The sequence below is a fragment of the Vipera ursinii genome (genome assembly GCF_947247035.1).
Source record: "Vipera ursinii genome assembly, chromosome: 5".
Classification (NCBI taxonomy): Eukaryota; Metazoa; Chordata; class Lepidosauria; order Squamata; family Viperidae; genus Vipera; species Vipera ursinii.
This window is the reverse complement of record NC_139518.1, coordinates 94,557,501-94,576,392: the sequence shown is the minus strand read 5'-3', so window position 1 is coordinate 94,576,392 and position 18,892 is coordinate 94,557,501. Positions and strand designations below refer to the sequence as shown.

At 42.6% G+C, this 18,892-nt stretch overlaps 1 protein-coding gene across 5 annotated transcripts in view; it reads left to right on the top strand.

The window, feature by feature from the left end:
• Window positions 1-293: 293 nt before the first annotated feature.
• Window positions 294-18,892, top strand: part of WAPL (WAPL cohesin release factor) — a 56,225-nt gene continuing 37,626 nt past the window's right edge. For 2 of the 5 annotated variants that reach the window (XM_083364168.1, XM_083364172.1), the window contains exons 1-4: window positions 319-539; window positions 3,868-4,379; window positions 11,588-12,625; window positions 18,793-18,861. In XM_083364168.1, coding sequence (XP_083220294.1) covers window positions 3,890-4,379; window positions 11,588-12,625; window positions 18,793-18,861 — 1,597 coding nt within the window. In that variant the 5' untranslated portion in view covers window positions 319-539; window positions 3,868-3,889. Of the gene's footprint in view, window positions 540-1,536; window positions 2,111-3,867; window positions 4,380-11,587; window positions 12,626-18,792; window positions 18,862-18,892 lie in introns of those variants that run through there. The other 3 variants (XM_083364170.1, XM_083364169.1, XM_083364171.1) reach the window with 3 other exon arrangements.

The window sequence follows — 18,892 nt, the reverse complement described above, 5'->3', positions numbered from 1 at the left end:
AAAAAAAAAAGAAAAGAAAAAGAAAAAACCAGAACTCCACCAATCAGACCACCCGCCCCGAACGGTGAATCCAAGCGTGGGGACGGAAGGAAACCCGGCTAGCTCAGCTTTCCCAGGAGCTGAGTCAGCACAGGCGCTACCCTCCGCCTACAATTCCTAGCAGCCCTCGGGGCGGGCATGCGCGCTGGGGGCCGGGCCGCGCCCCGTCGCGCGGCGCGGCGCAGGCGCGGCGGGCGGGTTGAGTAAAGCCCGCGCGGATTGGCCGGCGTCCGGGCCCGGGAGGGGGCGGCGCTCCGTGACGGAAGCCGCGAGGGCAAATGGCGGCGCGATGGTCCAAGGCCCTGCTCGCAGCAGCAGCAGCGCCGCCGCCATCGTAGTCGTCGTCGTCTTCTTCCCCCCGGCGCGCAGGAAGCGGCGGCGCAGGGGGCGGCGGAGGCGGCGCCGCCGCGTCCTCCCGCCCTAGGCCGGCCGCGGAGGCTCGCTCGGCTCCGGCGGCGGCTGAGGCGGCCCTGCCCGCCGCTCCTCCCGGGCCTCCTGAGGTAAGCAAAGCGGCAAAGGCTTCGCTCAGGCCTCGGCCTCGCCGGCTTCCTCCGGGCTGATCAGAGCCGCCTCATGCCCGGGAACTGGGCCACGCCGCTTCTCGGCCCGGGGATGGAGGCGGAAGGCGCGCGTCTTTTGGCGGAAAGCCAGGCAGGCGCCGGGGGCGGAAATGGCGCTGTGGGGGTGGCCCGGATCAGCGGGCATTTCCTGGTGGTCTCCTTTCCGCAATGACCTTTTTTTTCCCCTTCTCTTCCCCGCCCCCCACACACAAACACAACTTCGTGGTTCTCTCTCCTGGTCTGGATGGGGAACGAAGGGGCCGCCCTTGCTCTGGGCCCTGTTCCTGAGGGGGCGGGGCGGATGGAGGGCAGCTGAGAAAAAGGGGTGTGGGGGGGGGGCTTTGGAGGCCCCCATTTAGCTTTCTCTTTCTCTGTCCCACCCCTCCAAAGAGAGAGAGAGAGAGAGAGAGGCGGGGAAGGGATCCCGGATGTGGCTGGCCTGGCTTGGATCTGGCCAGCTTAATTCTGGAGTCAACCCACACTTTGTGGAGACAACTTTCTTGGCAGCCTTGTGGTGGCCGAGGACATCCACAGCAAAGGAAAACAGTAGGTAGGTAGGTAGGGGAGGGAAGGAAGGAAGGAAGGAAAGAAAGAAAGAACTAACTCACGTAGGTAGGTAGGTAGGGAAGGGAGGGAGGGAAGGAAGGAAGGAAGGAAAGAACTAACTCAGGTAGGTAGGTAGGTAGGGGAGGGATGGAAGGAAGGAAAGAACTAACTCACGTAGGTAGGTAGGTAGGTAGGGGAGGGAAGGAAGGAAGGAACGAACGAACTAATTAACTCACGTAGGTAGGGAGGGAAGGAAGGAACGAAGGAACTAACTAGGTAGGGGAAGGAAGGAAGGAAAGAACTAACGTAGGTAGGTAGGGGAGGGAAGGAAGGAAGGAGGGAAGGAAGGAAGGAAGGAACTAACTAACTAACTCACATAGGTAGGGGAGGGAGGGAAGGAGGGAGGGAGGGAAGGAAGGAACGAACGAACTCACTCACACACTCACTTCTGGCTTCTCCCAATGGTGGGTAAGGGAGTCATTTCAGACAAGTCCTGTCTAATTTGAGGCTCCGGCTGAGCTCCCTTGGGAGCGTGAAACTTCCTAGCCTAATTAGACATAATTGTAGGGAGAGAAAAAGAAGATAATAAGGTGTTCTCTGTCTCTCCCTCCTCCTCTCCTCCCCCTTTCCCTTCATGCTAAGTCTGAAATTTTTGCCCTGGTAAAGATCATGGGTTTCTTGAAATCGTTCCTGCCAGCGTAAAACTGGGAGGGTGGGGATGATAGAAGTGGATATAACGAAGGGTTAGAGCTGCAGACCGGATCTCGGTCGGGGACTGGATCGGATTGTGTGATCAGATCTTTCGGGGAAGAAGGGACTGGGTCAACTGGATCTCGAGTCAGGGGCGGGATTGGATCGGAGGGAATTAGATGCGGTGAAGAAAAAGCCGCTGGAGTTGCAGACTGGATCTCAATCGGGGACAGGACCGGATTGTATGATCGGCGCATATTGGGAAGAAGGAAAAGGTAAAAGAGTCAGAGCTGTCCCCACTTTTTAGTTTCGATATGTAAATACCAGTTGTTAATCAACATTTTATAGCTCATGTGAAGTGCATAGATTCCTTGGCTGCAACAGCAGTTTCTGATTCACTCTTGGTTTTTTTTTTTCCTCTTCCCAGTAATACTACACTTGAACTTGTCTCCCCACAGTAGACTTCCTTGGCGAGAAAAACCATTTGTCAGCCATTACTAAAATACTTTGATGAATGCCACCAGTGTTCCTTTATGCCAGAGTTAGTTCCTTATACAAGTACAGATTACCTGAGACCTGGCAGTTCTGTTAGCACTTTTGTTTTGTACAAAGCATCTCCAGATCACTGCATTTCCACTGCCTTAATATCAAGAAAACTTCAATATGTTTTAATGCATCTGGAGTATTTGGTTCAGAAAAGCTGTACCATGAACAAGTAGCGTAGGTGTGTTTTCAGGTAGAAAGTCAGTGGTCTGACTGGATCTTCTGTAATGTAAATACTCTAGTTAACATTCAAGCATCTAAATATGCTTTTAGGTGAAGCTTGTTAATGTTTGTGCTCTTTAGACAAATACCAGTCTCAGGGTATACTTAGGATGGGTTGTATTTATACATAGACAATTTTTTAAGTTGAGACCGGTGAAAAAAGTGTAATTCTCTTTGTAGTCTGGCAATAATCAGTCATAACTGTATTGTCTAGACCAGCGGTTCCCAACCTTTTCTATACCCCGCACGCCTAGAACGCTTCTGGTATATTCTCACACCCCTTGCAAAAGTTCAAAATAACGGCAACAAATTATGCATATACACTATAATTTTGAAAACTCAAGTTTTTGCACCCCCTGGAATATTGTCACACACGCCCAGGGGGTGCGAGCACCCCTCGGTTGGGACCCCCTGGTCTAGACAATACTTTGGAGATGACTTGGAGTGTTTTTGTGCGATAATGTATTAAAAAATACAGGCTGTATTCACAAGATTTGTTTACCACTTAGCAAACTTCTCTGGGATCACATTACAAGTTGAAGTATACATTAGCTATATGGGCCGAATTAATTCATTAGGGAGGCTAGTTTATGAGGACATGAGAATGGCCCTCCAGGATCAGGTGAAGATGTTATAAGCCTAGCCTTAAACAGTGGTCCCATTTTTATCTGTGAAAATATGCTGGATGAAGAAGTCATTTATTTTATGTAAGTCACTCAAATTCCTTATTAACATCCACAGTGTTTGGGGGCAGGGAGGACATGTGTTTTTTTTTTAATCTTTGTATCAGGGTTGATGAAATTTGACAGGTGGCATTGGCTTATATTCACTCTAAAAAACTTGCACCTGTAAGACATTAAATGTGGAGCAGTTCCTTCATCTTCAGCTGCTTTCTCCTCTTCCTCTTGCAATATTGATTTATACATAGGGAGTGGTTACAGTTTTCAACCATAGATAAAATGGTTTTGCGTTGAGAAAACCATTGGCAATATTTTCCTGTTATCACATGCCATACAGTTTGGGGGGAAAGCAAATGTCTTCAAAACAACACTTGGCATTTTCTATTTGTGCAGGCAACGTGTAAAGAACCCACCGTGCCTTCATTTTGGGCGGTTTCATCACCTCTGGAGCGATTTCTTTTCATGCAGGTCCATTCAAAATGCCAGGGATTTTTGTTCACCGTTTTAAAAGTGCGAAATATGCGAAAGTTCCTTTAAATAAAGTCAAAGTTGTATTTTAAAGCCATTTTTTTTCTTTCTTTCCACAGAGAATATGAAACAGGCGTCAAAATGACATCCAGATTTGGGAAGACATATAGCAGGAAAGGGGGTAATGGCAATTCAAAATTTGACGAAGTTTTTTCCAACAAACGGACCACTCTTAGCACGAAATGGGGAGAAACTACCTTTATGGCCAAGCTAGGCCAGAAAAGGCCCAACATTAAGCCAGATATCTCTGAGATCCCTAAGAAACCCAAAGTAGAAGAGGAAGCAATAGAAGATCCCTTTGGATTTGACAGCGATGAAGAATCTTTGCCAGTTTCTTCCAAGAACGTGTCCCAAGCGAAAGGCTCCGCTCAACTGGAGTCGGTTGAAGTTTCTCAGCCTGGAGATTTCTCTTCTGTTCTCGAGTCTAATAGCAGATTTCCTCCCTCGGTTGGTGAAGATGCCTTGTCCAGCAAAGGTGTGTCTTTTGATAATGCCACGCACGACTTGAAAGAGAAGAATTCGGCCAGAAACATGGCAGAAGACTTCAGAAGCGCTAACCCTCTAGCTTCAGGTATGTTTGCGTAGTGTAGTTGTGGACAAAGTTGACGACCGTTAAGCTGGTGTGGCAAGCTAGCTAGCCAGTCAGTCGTTGACTTTGGCAAATGCTAGTTTTGTGATTTGAGTTACTCCAGTTGGCGCTTGCTTGGCAATGGGTGGTGGAGGAAGAAGTCAGTTTTGGACACGTCTCCTATTCTGAAGTTTACTATAAGGAGATGAGAATCTTTGCAACATTTGGCAAATTAAGTCTGCCTAATCTGTTTTTCTAAACAACCAAATGTAAAATTGTAAAAAAAAAAAAGCATCAATATCGGAATCCCTTTAATCCTGAAGTAAGTGAATATAAATTAAAAAAAAAATATGAGGCCACATGTTCAACACAGATGTATTCCCTATCGTAGCAGTATTACAGAATCAGCAAAACCTTCCAACGTGAAACATCTTGTATTGTTTAAAATACTCACGCTTCCGGTACTGAACTTGGATCTGTCAGTTAAAATGTATGGTCTTAATATGATACTAAAGAACACAACTCCTTAATGAAGGGATGTACAAAAGTACTCTGGGAACAAAATATTCTAGGGAATGCCAGAGCGTTCTGTTTCTCCTCTGGATGACGCCAAGCTGGCTTCTGGTGAGAAGGGAGGAAGGAGAAAGCTACCAAAATGGCTGGATTGGCAGGGTCTGAATGAGAAACAAAATGTTATAGGCAACTCTGACATTTTTTTTTACTTCCTGGAACAACAAGGTTTGTTATACTTATACACAGTCTGTTGTATTAGTTTGTATAGAGGAACATTGCAGGTTCATTGGTCTGAAATGGGCATTTAAAAAAAAACAATCTCCTAAAGAAAGATTTCTTTAAGTAGGATAATACATAGGGAACAATAGTAGCCACAGTAGCTCTAAATGGTATTTTAGCTATCCATTGTTATTCTTTTCCCAGACAGTTTGCTAATCCCAGCCATTAAAATCTTCTATAATCTCTAGCAGAGGGCCTGTTTTTGGAAACATCACTTACAATGATTTGCATACAGGGGTGATTTCTTTGCAACAGTAATATTGCTATAGTCCTATTTGGATCACTAAACGAAACCATGATTGGGGTAATTCATTTCAGGAAGTTTACCAGAGGTGCTATCTGTTCTATAATGCTTTATTCCACTTCCTATTCTGTTTACTGGGGCAGTTTGCATCTACAAATACACTCATCAAACTTCATGGCATTCATAGGCTAAAAAACTCCCTTTATTGACATTTACGGTATATAACATTTTCAGCAAATCCAAAGCTTTTTGGTAACCTTAAGCAATCTTTGTAAAACACTAGGGCAGGGGTAGGCAACCTCGGCTCTTTTATGACTCATGGACTTCAACTCCCAGAATTCCTGAGCCAGCCATGCTGGCTCAGGAATTCTGGGAGTTGAAGTCCATGAGTCATAAAAGAGCCGAGGTTGCCTACCCCTGCACTAGGGTGTACCTGATTACCACTTAATGGCTTTCAACTTTTCAGTTTTGGAATAGTTAAAATTCAGTTACTATCTCTGTTTAAGTCGTGTGTTAAGTGAAGTTGTTGTCTTAAAAGAACTGGGCCTACTGGAAGAATAGAAATGTAATTGTAACGGCCTTCTGCTCCGTCTTGAAAGTGGGTACATTTCTACCCATGCAGTAGAATAGGAATGTAACAAGTGCTAAAACATGTAAATATCACCTGTGAATAAAAGTAAGTTAATGCAGGAATAAGTAGAAAAAAAGAGGCATGTTTTGTTCTCTTGCTATAAAGTCCAACTGTTTTAAATTACATATGAAATGTTATTGTAGAACTCTGTGAATCTGTGTATATGTGTGTGTGTGTGTGTGTGTGTGTGTGTGTGTGTATGTATATACACACACAGACACACATATTTGTGTGTGTGTTGGTTTCTGGAAATACTGAGCCTTAAAAAAGGATGCAAAATTGAAGGTTTTAATAGAACTCAAGCTTCGAGTGAAAATCATAGGGTAATAATACTATTCATTAGTGAAATCCACCTGCTCAAGAATTGAAAGAAAAACATATGGTGTTTACTTACTCAGATGAAATCCCACAGAGAAATAGTCATCTGGATTCCTAAAATCCTTAGTAAAATAACAACTCTTCATTCACTTAGACATGTGGCTGCATATATAGTCAAATTATAGTAACATATACCTATATTTATAAAATTAAGCAAAGTTCAGGTTTGGTATTTCATAACTGCAAGTGAAGAAATTGTTTTGGTTTCTTTCTAGGTTCTAGAAACTTGAGTCATTTAAAACAAAATTGTGTCCTCATCAAATTGCACTTCAGCTAGTAGACCCAGTGCCGTTGGGAGTGCTAATTTTATTTATTTTTTTTTAATTTATTGCGATTTTCTTTTACCTTCCACACTTTTTGTAAGAGTTAATGGCATTTTGCTTGAGCATCAGATTGCATGTACCTGTCTTGTCGTATTAGACCATAGTTTATTGTCACCCAAATGAGCCACAGTGAACTTAATACTTGGCTGCCTCTCTCTTCTGTGTGGCTGGGAGATTAAAAGCTCAAATTATGGTCAGTATCTGTACCGATCAAACGATTAACACATTAAGAATACAGTTATTTAGCTGGTTAATCCAAACAAGTTGAACCATTAATTATTAAAGCCTTTAAGATTAACCATAGCTAACATCTAACAAAATAACGATCTGTAATTTAATCAGAAAAGGAAGAAGCAAAAAGTACTGGAAGAAAATGGACAATTGGAGATTTGTGGCTTATCTGAGTTGCACTGAACTGTGGTTTAGGGCGATGTGCAAATTCTGCTATCGTGCATATTTAAGGCAGCTGTTACAATTTGCAGTACTGTCCTATATTGATGGCCACTGTTGCCAGATATATCATTTTATCTATCCATGGCAGATACTTCTCTTTTTTTTCCCCCCATAAAGTTCAGGTTTTCTGCTCTGTCTGGAGATATCTAATGTTCAAAAGCATCACAATGACTTTTGTACCTTCTGTCTTTTTTGATAGTAGTACTTTGGTGCGGGTTGTCTTGAGTTATAGTTGGGGAGGTGTTTACTTAATGTTTCTCTTCTGATACAAACATTAGTCTATCAGTACAACATCACGCTGCCGTCAATAAGTTAGTTGTAATGCCGAAATTGCCTTTAGTGTCTTTCAAAACGGAGGTGAATCAAGACAAACGTTAGGAAACTGGGCCCAACATTTATAACTTCTCATTAAGTGATCTGGAGTTATAAATGAGAAGAGAAGTAACCAAGTTTGCAAATGATATCGAATGATTTACTGTAATTAAGCCCCTTCCCCTCCTCATCCCCAGTCTCTTCCCTCCCACCCCCCCAAAAAAATGGAATTAAGAACTTTAGCAAGAATTTCAGACTTGGGGAAATTGAGATTACAATGGCGAATGCAGCTCTAGTGTTGTAAAACATTTCTAGTATTTTAACTATAACATGTTTTTTGAATTGCAAGCCACCCAGAGTCATCGACTGAGATGGGTGGCTATAGAAACGGAATGTATGTATGTATATATGAATGAATGAATGAATAAATGAATGAATGAAACTGTGTTTCTGCGAAAGAAAGACCCGGTCTTACTTTCTTTCGGGCTCTGAAGTAAGCACTAGGATTTAGTTTTGGGGAGGGCTTAAATTTTTGCTGGTACCCATAGGCCATGAGCACGCAGGGGTTGGGGCAAGGCCTGTGCATGGGGTGGAGAAGCAACACAGCGGCGAGAGCGAGGTGGCAGACCAGGTATGGTACCTGGGCAGGGAGGCCGTGTGCCCTTCCTGTGCCAGGCCAGCCCCTGGAGCCCCACGCTGGCCGCGCTGGGTGTCGGCGGGAAGGGGTGGGGGGCAGCCAGGCCAAACAAAGCAGCAGGTGGAGCGCCGGAGGCTCGGGGAGGAAAGATGGTGATGCGGGCGGGCACCCATGCCTTTCCATACCCGACTGCCAGCCCTGTGCCGTGTCTCCTTCACGATCTGATGCCATGTGCAGAGAAACAAGAAGTTTGTGGCGGAAGAAAAGGTCAATCGATTACAACTTCTTGTGGGAACCACCCCCCTCTGTTTTTTTGGTGTAGGGCTTATATTAGCCAGAAACCCCCCCCCCCCAAAAAAAAAAATAAGCTGGGTCTTATTTTATGGCTAGCTCGTGTTTTCGGGGAAACACAGTATAAGCAAATAGGAAGTCATAACAGTTGGGTCGAAGGCCGGTCCAAACTAGATGTATTTGCTGATGGGGTCAGCATTGGTAAAGACTAATTCAGAGCAGTAGCAGACAACTTAAATGAAAATATTGTTCCATTCTGTGGCTGCTGTTCTTGTTTTTTTTTTTTTAAAGGAACTGGAAATAAAAACACAGCTGCCATTTTGTTGACCTCTATAATAATACGTTATGCAGTTCAGGTCGCTGTGTCTCAAAAAGAATAAGTGAAATTGGAGAAAAAGCACAAAAGGGTAACCTGACTCTGAACGTGCCACCAGTGGCCCAGAGTATTGCATTCAGTTCTGCTTTAAGATTGACTTCTATAGCAATGGAAGCCAAGATTAGATTTATCATACTCTTTGATTCAGGATTCCCAACCTTACATTATTGTAAAGCTTGGGTCCTCCGTGTCCAGCTGAAGTGAAACGATATTTTTATTTTTTATTTTATTTTATATAAATGAGCATACCAAGTTAAGCGCGTAAGGGGACCAGTCAAGGCTTATCTTTGTCCCTTTTCAGAACATGCAGATTCTGTAAGGGATGTTTGGCTCAAGCTCTTTAAGAACTGCAAATTAAACTGCCTCTCATGAGTGCCCGTTAACGAGAAGATCTGATGATGTGGACATTTGAAATAGAATAAACTTTAGGCAAGTCCATTAGTTTCGATGTATCCATTTATGAGCAGGCTCCATTGAGGTCACATCAATCATTAATCATATTGAGGTCATATTAATCGTATTGATAAATGGGATGCGTTTCAAAAGGGCTTTAAAAAGGTTTTAGGGTAGTCATCTTGCTTTAAATATAGAGTTACAATATGTAGTGTTTTTCTGCTAACTGCTTTTAAGTGATCCTTTCAACAAATCATTAAATAGTTGAGCTTTTTTTTTTGCAAAACCTACATATAATCGGAAAGGGTGCAAGAGATGCAAGAGATGCAAGAGATGCTGCAAGGGATGTGCAGCATTTTGTATTTAGGAGCTCTGGCATACACACAGTGACTCTTTGTAACACTTTAAAGCAGCTGCCTCTTTTTCCGACATCCTGTGGATGCCTTCTGTGATGATAGCAATAATGTCAGGAAAAGATGGTTTTGCTGACTAGTTGCTGGCAAACACAACAGACTGTACATACTCCCTGAGCACTGCAAAGCCACAGAGGCCCTTTGCAGCCCTAAGATTTTTTTGGGTTTTTTGGAGAAATAAGATGCAGCAATACATAAATTATGTGTGCTTGCTTCATTCACGATTCTGTATTTCCCTCCTTGTTTGAATGGAATAGGAATTCTAATTTGCAAATGATTTCAGAGCTAATATTTAGCTTCAGGTTGCTTCAGGTTTTACCCACTCTTGAAATGACTCACGTAGCATCCTTAGTTTCCCTATCATTCAAAGGGAAACCTTGTGGAAAGGAAGAAAAAAAATGTCTGCTGCTATTGGCTCTCAACAAATGACACACTCAGCTGTACGTATATGAATAGATGATATTTCTGCTCATTCAATAGTCTCCCCCCCTTCCCCCCCTTCTGGTTCTAACTGTTTCCCAATGTGTCATCTTGCTTAATTAATTTGTGGTTTTATGGTGCATCACCCTGAAAGCTGCTCGTCCCAGCTTCTGCCAACCTAGCAGTTCGAAAGCACGTTAAAAATGCAAGTAGAAAAAGAGGGACCACTGCAGTGGGAAGGTAACAGCGTTCCGTGCGCCTTTGGCGTCTTGTCATGCCAGCCACATGACGACGGAGACATCCTCGGACAAGCGCTGGCTCTTCGGCTTTGAAACGGAGATGAGCACCGGCCCCTAGAGTCGGAAACGACTAGCACGCATGTGTGGGGGAACCTTTACCTTATATAAGCTATAAGTATAAGTATATAGCTATACTTATATAAGCTATAATACTATAATTAATCTTAGAAATAAGCAAAGGGATAAAATAGCTCTTAAGATTCCAGTATATCACAATATATGATAACCAGTTGGGTCTAGTGGTTAAGGCACCCGACTAGAAACCAGGAGACGTGAATTCTAGCGCCCCCTTAGACACGAAAGCTGGCTGGGTGACTTGGGCCACTCGCTCAGGTTGTAAAATTGGTCACAGTCCCATGGTGACCTGCTTAACAACCACCCTAACTTAACAACCGTAAATCCGGGATCAATTACAGTCGTAAATCTTGGGACGACCTGTGTGGCTTTCAGTCTGATCTAAAATGGCTGACAAATGTACTTCGCTAATAGCAGTACTTTTATTTGGTATGCACTTAATATAACAGAATACCAGAGTTGGAAAGGGCCTTGGAGGTCTTTTAATCCACCCCCTGCTCAAGTAGAAGACCCCATACCATTCTGGACAAATGGTATTTTCTTCTGAAAAGCCTCCAGTGTGGAAGCACCCACAACTTCTGGAGGCGGGTTGTTCCTCTGAACGATTGCACTCACTGTCAGGAAGTTTCTCCTTAGTTCTAGGTTGCTTCTCTCCTTGGTTAGTTTCCATCCGTTGCTTCTTCTCCTGCCTTCAGGTGCTTTGGAGAATAGCTTGACCCCCTCTTCTTTGGGACAGCCCCTGAGATATCGGCAGAGTAGTGATATCTAAGAGCAGTGTCGCAGTCTCCCACAAACACTATCCTGTGGGGTAGGCTGAGCTGAGAGTGGGTGATTGACTGGCCTCTGTTCCCAATGCAACACGAACCCTTGCTGGCTCTCATTCAGAAAATATAATTTCATTGAGGTATTTTCCCTGAAATTTCCCTCTTGCTTGGGCCGAAGTGTGTTTGTCGTCCTCGATGTGACGGTGTCCTTCACTCAGTATCTGGTGTACAGAAAACGCTCTAACCAAGATGCTTAGCGTTGAAGTCAAACTTGCCAAACTAGGGAAGATGTTATTTACTGAAAACATCTGCTTTTTGGAATTGGTTGACGAAAATGCTATTGAACTCATTTCGATTGGTAGGATCGAGTGTATATATATATATTCCTTTCACTGGTTTTTATTTTCCAGATATCGAGCTGAATTATCCCGAGGACAACGAGAACAGCCATTTCCTCTACAAGAATGCCGAAGACAATAGCGTTAACGCTCAAATAGCAGACATTTCTGGATACAACATTGAAATCAAAGAATCACATGACTCTTGGGATTGCCATCTTGCCAACCGAGACTCTCCCTCAGACGTATCCCACGCTAAAGGATCACTAATAACTGGCTTATATGATTGGGAAGACGAGAACGAGGATGCCCAAAGAGGAGAATATATCCTGGGATTTGACGACGAGGCACTTTCGGAGATAAAAAACAAGGACGAAGAGCTCGTCAAGGAAGAAATGGAGAGCCCAAAGGAAGCCATTAATGAAGAACTGATGCAAACTGTTCTCAGGCCGAGTAACTGTCGGACATACTGTAGATCAAATAAAACAAAATTGCAGGGAATGTCGAACTTTGATAAGCTGCTGGATGGCACTCTTCAACCTCTAGCCAAAGCAAACAGTGATTCAAACGCAGATGGTGCGAATCCAGTCAGGAAGGTTGCTTTAAGTAGTGGGACCAGTTTTAAAGGCACAGGAAGGACTAGAGACTATACTGTTCTTCACCCATCCTGCTTATCGGTTTGCAACGTCACCATACAAGACACCATGGACCGCATGGATGAATTCGCCACGGCCACGCCCACCGACCTGGGGGAAGCGGGCCGCCTGAGGAAAAAAGCCGACCTTGCCACGGCCAAGTCCACCACCCGATTCCGACCGAGCAATACCAAATCCAAGAAAGACGTCAAGTTGGAGTTTTTTGGCTTCGACGACAACGACGAAGGCGGGGGTGGCGAAGGTGGGTCCAGAACCTCGGGGAGCTCCAATTACAAAATTAAATACTTTGGTTTCGATGACTTAAGCGAAAGCGAGGACGACGACGAAGAACGACTGTTGGAGCGGAAAGCCAGTAAGAAAAGAAGCAAAACCACGGCCGCCGCTTCTTCGCAGCATTCCACTTCGGATGGAAATGAGAGCTACTCTCAGGATAGCCAGTCAAGTTCCAATTCAGGTAAGTCAGCATCTCCGTGGATGTTTTTAACAGACGTGGTTTGCTCCCTCGGGTAGAGGGAACTGACTCGCTAAAGAGAATAAGCCGCCAATTTTGATCTGTGTCTTTTGATGAAAAACCAGAGAAGTAAGTTACCGCCGAAGACAGATGAACTGAATTTTCCTCGTTAAATTGAGTGTCTGAACACTGTGTTAAATTATAATATAAATCTAATCTACTTTAGCAGAGTCAACCTTGTTGGGTGACATTTGCTCCCATGGTCCAGTAGACTAATTTATTTATTTTTTTAAAGTCTCTGCTTCTTGACACTAATCTGACTCATTATACATCCTAATCAATAACATCGAGACTTTGCTATATCAAGAGGCCTTAAAAAAATAGATGAGCAAATTCTCATCTGCCTGTGTTTATCCACCTCTGGAAATCAAACTTTGTAGAAAAACTGAATATCTGGATCCTTAGACTTTTCCATCCTAACATGCCTAATGTTAAAAGTACAGAATGACACTAATTTTGAATGTGCAGAATTATGTTATTTTAGAACTCTTCCAACACAAAAGTATAACGAACAAGGAATAGTAAACTGAGTGCATCCTTGGATTCAATGTAAGTGTTGAAGTGATTCAGGTAATGGAAAACCAAGACAACCTGAAGAATTTCTAACAAAGACTTGCTTATCTATCCTGCATTTTTATATAGCTTAATGTTTGATAGAGAGGATAAGTAACTTGAAACTTTATAAAGGTAATTATTGGGTCTAAACAATAGCAGGTAACATACATTTGATTCCAGAGTCTTTATTTGTGGACATTTGTTAAAGTGATACAATGAATTGCTTGTGAAATTAGAAGTACATGTTGTAAATGTATTTCATTTACTGAAAAGATGCACAATCTACAAAAAAAAACCCTTCCATCAACTTACGAAGGAAGTGAAACTATTTAAGTAAAAATGGTTGAACTGTGTCAATAATAGACTGGTTAATTTTTTAAGATAAGATAAGATTAGATAATGATTTAGCCACGATAGAAATAATTTAATCGCAAAGTAGGAGAGATTTACATTTGAACTAGGCAGTAAAGAAATTCTTCGGTTAAAAATAAATATGTTTCTTAAATGACAGAATTCTCTTATTATATTGATAACATCCCTTCTTTGCGTATATTTCAAAAGAAACTCCCCTGATACTTAATTGGGTCTCTAAATTCGCTTAAAAAGAACGAGAAAGAATCCAATTGCAGTCAGATAGCTCTTGGTAATGTGCCAAAATAAATAATGTTTTATGATCTCATGCTATTGAGATTGGTTGGATTTCTTCAATGGAAATTGTGTTTAGCTTCCGTTGCCAGTTCATAAATTTTATTTACTTTATACGTCATATTCATAATGATTTGAGACCCTGGGCAGTGTACATTTAAAAAGGCAATCGTAAAAACCAATAATTACAACACAAAGTTCCATTAGAAAGTGGTTTGTTTTTCACTGCAGATAGAGGAGGGTTGGCTGTGAGAGCTTACCGTTCAAATGACTATAGAATATCTGAGTTACTATTGTCATTAAACTGCTACTGAACTTTGGAAGGAAGTACTATGCAGTAATAGAAATGGAGATATTCATTTGAACTAGTGTTTTTCAAACTTAGCAAAGTAAAGATATTCAACTCCCATAATTCCTCAGCCGGTACGCAACTTAATTGGCTTAAGATACAGGAGGATCACTGGGCGCTATCTAACAAAATGAAATTCAATGGTGAAAAAAAGTAAGGTTCTACATTTAGGCAAATGTATACCAAATGCACAAGGGAGTACCTTGCTCAATAGTAGCAACTGTGAGAGGGATCTCGGAGTCCTAGTGGACAATCACTTAAATATGAGCCAGCAGTGTGCTGCAGCTGCCAAAAAAGCCAACACAGTGCTAGGCTACATTAACAGAGGGATAGAATCGAGATCGCGTGAAGTGTTAATACCGCTTTACAAAGCCTTGGTAAGGCCACACTTGGAATACTGCATCCAGTTTTGGTCACCACGAAGTACAAAAGATGTTGAGATTCTAGAAAGAGTACAGAGAAGAGCAACAAAGATGATTAGGGGACTGGAGGCTAAAACATATAAGGAACGGCTGCTGGAATTGGGTATGTCTAGTTTCATGAAGAGAAGGACGAGGGGGGGGGGACATGATAGCAGTCTTCCAATATCTCAGGGGCTGCCCCAAAGAAGAGGGAGTCAAGCTATTTTCCAAAGCAGCTGAAGGCAGGACAAGAAGCAACGGATGGAAACTCATCAAGGAGAGAAGCAACCTAGAACTAAGGAGAAACTTCCTGACAGAATAATTAACCAGTGGAACAACCTGCCTCCAGAGGTGGTGAATGCTCCAACGCTAGAGTTTTTTAAGAAGAGACTGGCCAGCCATTTGCCTGAAATGGTATAAGGTTTCCTGCCTGAGCAGGGGGTTGGACTAGATGACCTCCAAGGTCCCTTCCAACTTTTATTATTATTATTATTATTATTATTATTATTATTATTATTATTATTATTATTATTATTATTATTATTATTATTACTACTACTACTACTATAATTCCACTAAGTGAAGGTAGACTTATTCCCCATCTTACCAACCGCTGCTCTATTTGGGAAATCAGTGGTATCTTGCTTGAGGTTTGCAAATATTTAGGAATCTGCTTTCAGTCTTTCATCCTTTGATAACGCCAAGACAAAAAAACAGCCATCTGTGTCCATAAGCTGGTTGGAGTATAATAAATAATTTGGAGCTAAGACTGTATTTCTCTGCAGTACTCAGAATTATTGATTCCATGTGTTTTTGTTCTATGCTGAGCAGACCTTTTTGGCTGGAGCGAAGTGAGGCTTTCTTAGTAGGCCATGGGAAAATTAGTCTTCTGAACTACGGGTTGAAACAAATTCAGTCTCTCCTCATTAACCAGTTTACTTCATCTTGGAAAAACAGACTTGTTCTTTTGCAGTCTTTCAGCTTAACCCCTCGTTAATGTTGGGAGAGGAGAAAAGGTGGAAAAAAAATCCTGGCCATTGCTAATTGTTGGAAATGTGATGGCTTTGAATTAGGTTTGAGCAATTTGAGTAGTTTGGTTACGTATTTCCCCTTCCAGAGACCGAGGATGTTTGTTACTTGTAATAATCTCCTCTGTTCATTTATCGCTTTAATTTATATCGTTTAATTTGTATTACACGTGTTCTCTTTTGGTGTTTGTTCGCTTCCATCTCCTCCCCTATATGTTTTGTTCCCCACTTTGCTTCTTAATGCATATTACATCTTTTTCTTTTAATGTCCAGCATCCGTTTGAACATATCCAGTGAAGAAGAATCTAGTACAATATCTGGCTCTTGGTACCACTGTCAAATTGCTGTTATAGTTGGATTTTTTTTTCTCCTAACAGTCATCCAAATTGCCTTCTTGGTTTGCCTTCTCTATTATTAAATACAGGACATGCTTTAAAAACAAATACTGCTTTGCTGTTCAACTTAATAGCACTTTTGCATTACAAACAGTTTATAAAATACATCTGTGTAAGTGGTGGCCTTTTTCTTTAGTTACAGGGAAGGGACTGTTAGTAAGGGATCCGTGCATTAAGTATAAATATAATTATAAAGTTTTGAACAGTGTCTAGTAACTAGCATAACATTCTAGTGGTCATCCTCTCTTGACTAATTTAATTTATTGGTTATGAAATGTCAGTGATTATACCGATAGAAGTAGCTGTACTTGCACATGTGTATCATAATTTCTACTTTTAAAGAGACATAACCCTCTTAAATCTTAAAACCTCCAGATGGAAGGGTTTGCCTGTAAATGATATTTGTCCTTCCATTTTGAAACACTATTTCTGAATTCATGGCAGGAGGGTACTGTGTGGGGTGAACTCAGATCAAATCCCAGCCCTGTGATCTTATCTTGGTTAAGGCTGTTTTCAAGTTAAAACGTTTTAGCAAACACACAGCTCCTGTTTCAAATTCCCTGCATGCAAAGCGGGTTTTTTTGAAAAGGATGGAAGTTTTATTAAGAGGCAGTTTACTGGGAAGAAGCACATGCCTTTCAAAAAGTTGTAGAATCAAAAATATGAATGCGTTAAATGTTAAAAGTAGAGTCATTTTCTATTGAAGTGAAAAATACTTATCAATGCATCATTGTGACCACTGATTCAAGTCCTTATCTATATTTGAAGCGGGGTTGCAGTTAAACCCCTCCCTATGAACCGTGTTTCCCTGAAAATAAGACTGGGTCTCGTTTTTTTGCCTCCAAAAGAGGCACCAGGTCATATTTTGGGGGGATGTCTTATTCACCTCTGGCACCGACAGCCCCACCCAGCAGGTCCACTTCTTCTGGGGCCGAAGGAGCAGTTGCATTCTGCAGTTGCATTCCAGCCTGCATTTCATAGTCAGGCCTTTCCGGAAAGCCTATGTAGCTGAGTACCGAGCTATGTATTCAATCCATAGCTCGGTTCTCGGCTGCAGAGGCCTTACAGAGCCAAGCTATGTATTCAATCCATAGCTCGGTTCTCGGCTGCAGAGGCCTTACAGAGCCGAGCTATGGATTGAATCCATAGCTCGGTTCTCGGCTGCAGAGGCCTTACAGAGCCGAGCTATGGATTGAATCCATAGCTCGGTTCTCGGCTGCAGAGGCCTTACAGAGCCGAGCTATGGATTGAATCCATAGCTCGGTTCTCGGCTGCAGAGGCCTTACAGAGCCGAGCTATGGATTGAATCCATAGCTCGGTTCTCGGCTGCAGAGGCCTTACAGAGCCGAGCTATGGATTGAATCCATAGCTCGGTTCTCGGCTGCAGAGGCCTTACAGAGCCGAGCTATGGATTGAATCCATAGCTCGGTTCTCGGCTGCAGAGGCCTTACAGAGCCGAGCTATGGATTGAATCCATAGCTCGGTTCTCGGCTGCAGAGGCCTTACAGAGCCGAGCTATGGATTCAATCCATAGCTCGGTTCTCGGCTGCAGAGGCCTTACAGAACTGAGCTATGTTTTCAGTCCATAGCTCGGTTCTCGGCTGCAGAGGCCTTCCGGAAAGGCCTGTGACAGAAATGCAGGCCTGGCTGCAGAAGATGCTTCAGAAGAAGCGGGCCGGCAAGGAGAGGCCTGGCTGCCAGGTAAGTGGGTATGGGGCGTGCGGGGCAGCTGCACACCCCCACCCCTGCCCTAGCTTGATTTTTAGGTGTGTGCCTCGCTCCAAAATTAGGGCTTCTTTGCGGGGGGCGGGGTAGGGTTTATATTAGGCCCACCCCCAAAAATCAAGCTAGGGCTTATTTTCGGGGTAGGCCTTACTTTCGGGGGAAAACACGCTAGTAACTAATAAAAAATGGGTGTTATATGGAATGAGAGTACATATTTTCGGTTCATTAGGAAGTTTTTTTTTTTTTACTGGGGTTTTGAGAGTAAAGTTAATTTTTTAAGTTTTATGTTGTTATTTTGTAATTGCCTTTTGCTTCCATAGAAGTCCCCTTGTTTGATTGATTAATCAGTTCTAGATAGTTACGCTGGATATTCTGATGTTTTCTCCGGTTGTGGAAAGAGCCTTTCTCTATAAACACAGTAGCTTTGGGGGCTAGTTCTGCTGCTCTGTCAGTTCTGCTGCTTGTATATATAGCCATGCATATGGTGACAGCTTCTCTTGTGTGTTTTTTTTTCCTTCGTGAATTCAGCTTTTATGTTCCTGAAGCCAAACTGAAGCTGATGTTAACTGCACTCGCCATTTGGCGAAAGCTAAATTAAAACACTTTCCTACGATTAACAAATCGAAAATCTGCTTTCTAGAGCTGCTGTTGGTGGCGTGGACATTGGCGATTAGCTAGCCTTTTACTCAGCATGCATTTGAGGCTTTTTATTTCTCAGTAGGCTGATTTAAATGTCAAGTTCCTCTCAGCCTCCCCATACACACTGCTACTTCAAAAGGAAGGTGTCCGGCTTTCTTTAAAAATAACAGCAAGAAGGAGTAGCTCATTTCCTCCTTGGTTGTAATTTCATGTCTTCCCTCCTCCCACCCCCACTCTCTCAGTGGATCCTTTTTACATTGACTCATTTTCACAACTCTTCCTCCCCTTTTTTTATCGTTATCGTTGTGGGGAATGTTACATTACTCAACCATAGTTGTAATTTGGAGTCCTCTGTTCCTCTTTTAAAATATAGAAGAGCCTGAAGCTACTGTGGTTTTAAGTCAAAAGAAGGTGGCTGTACGTTTTCCCGGAGATAAAATAGGTAAATTTTGCTGCCACTTTTTTTTTTGTTT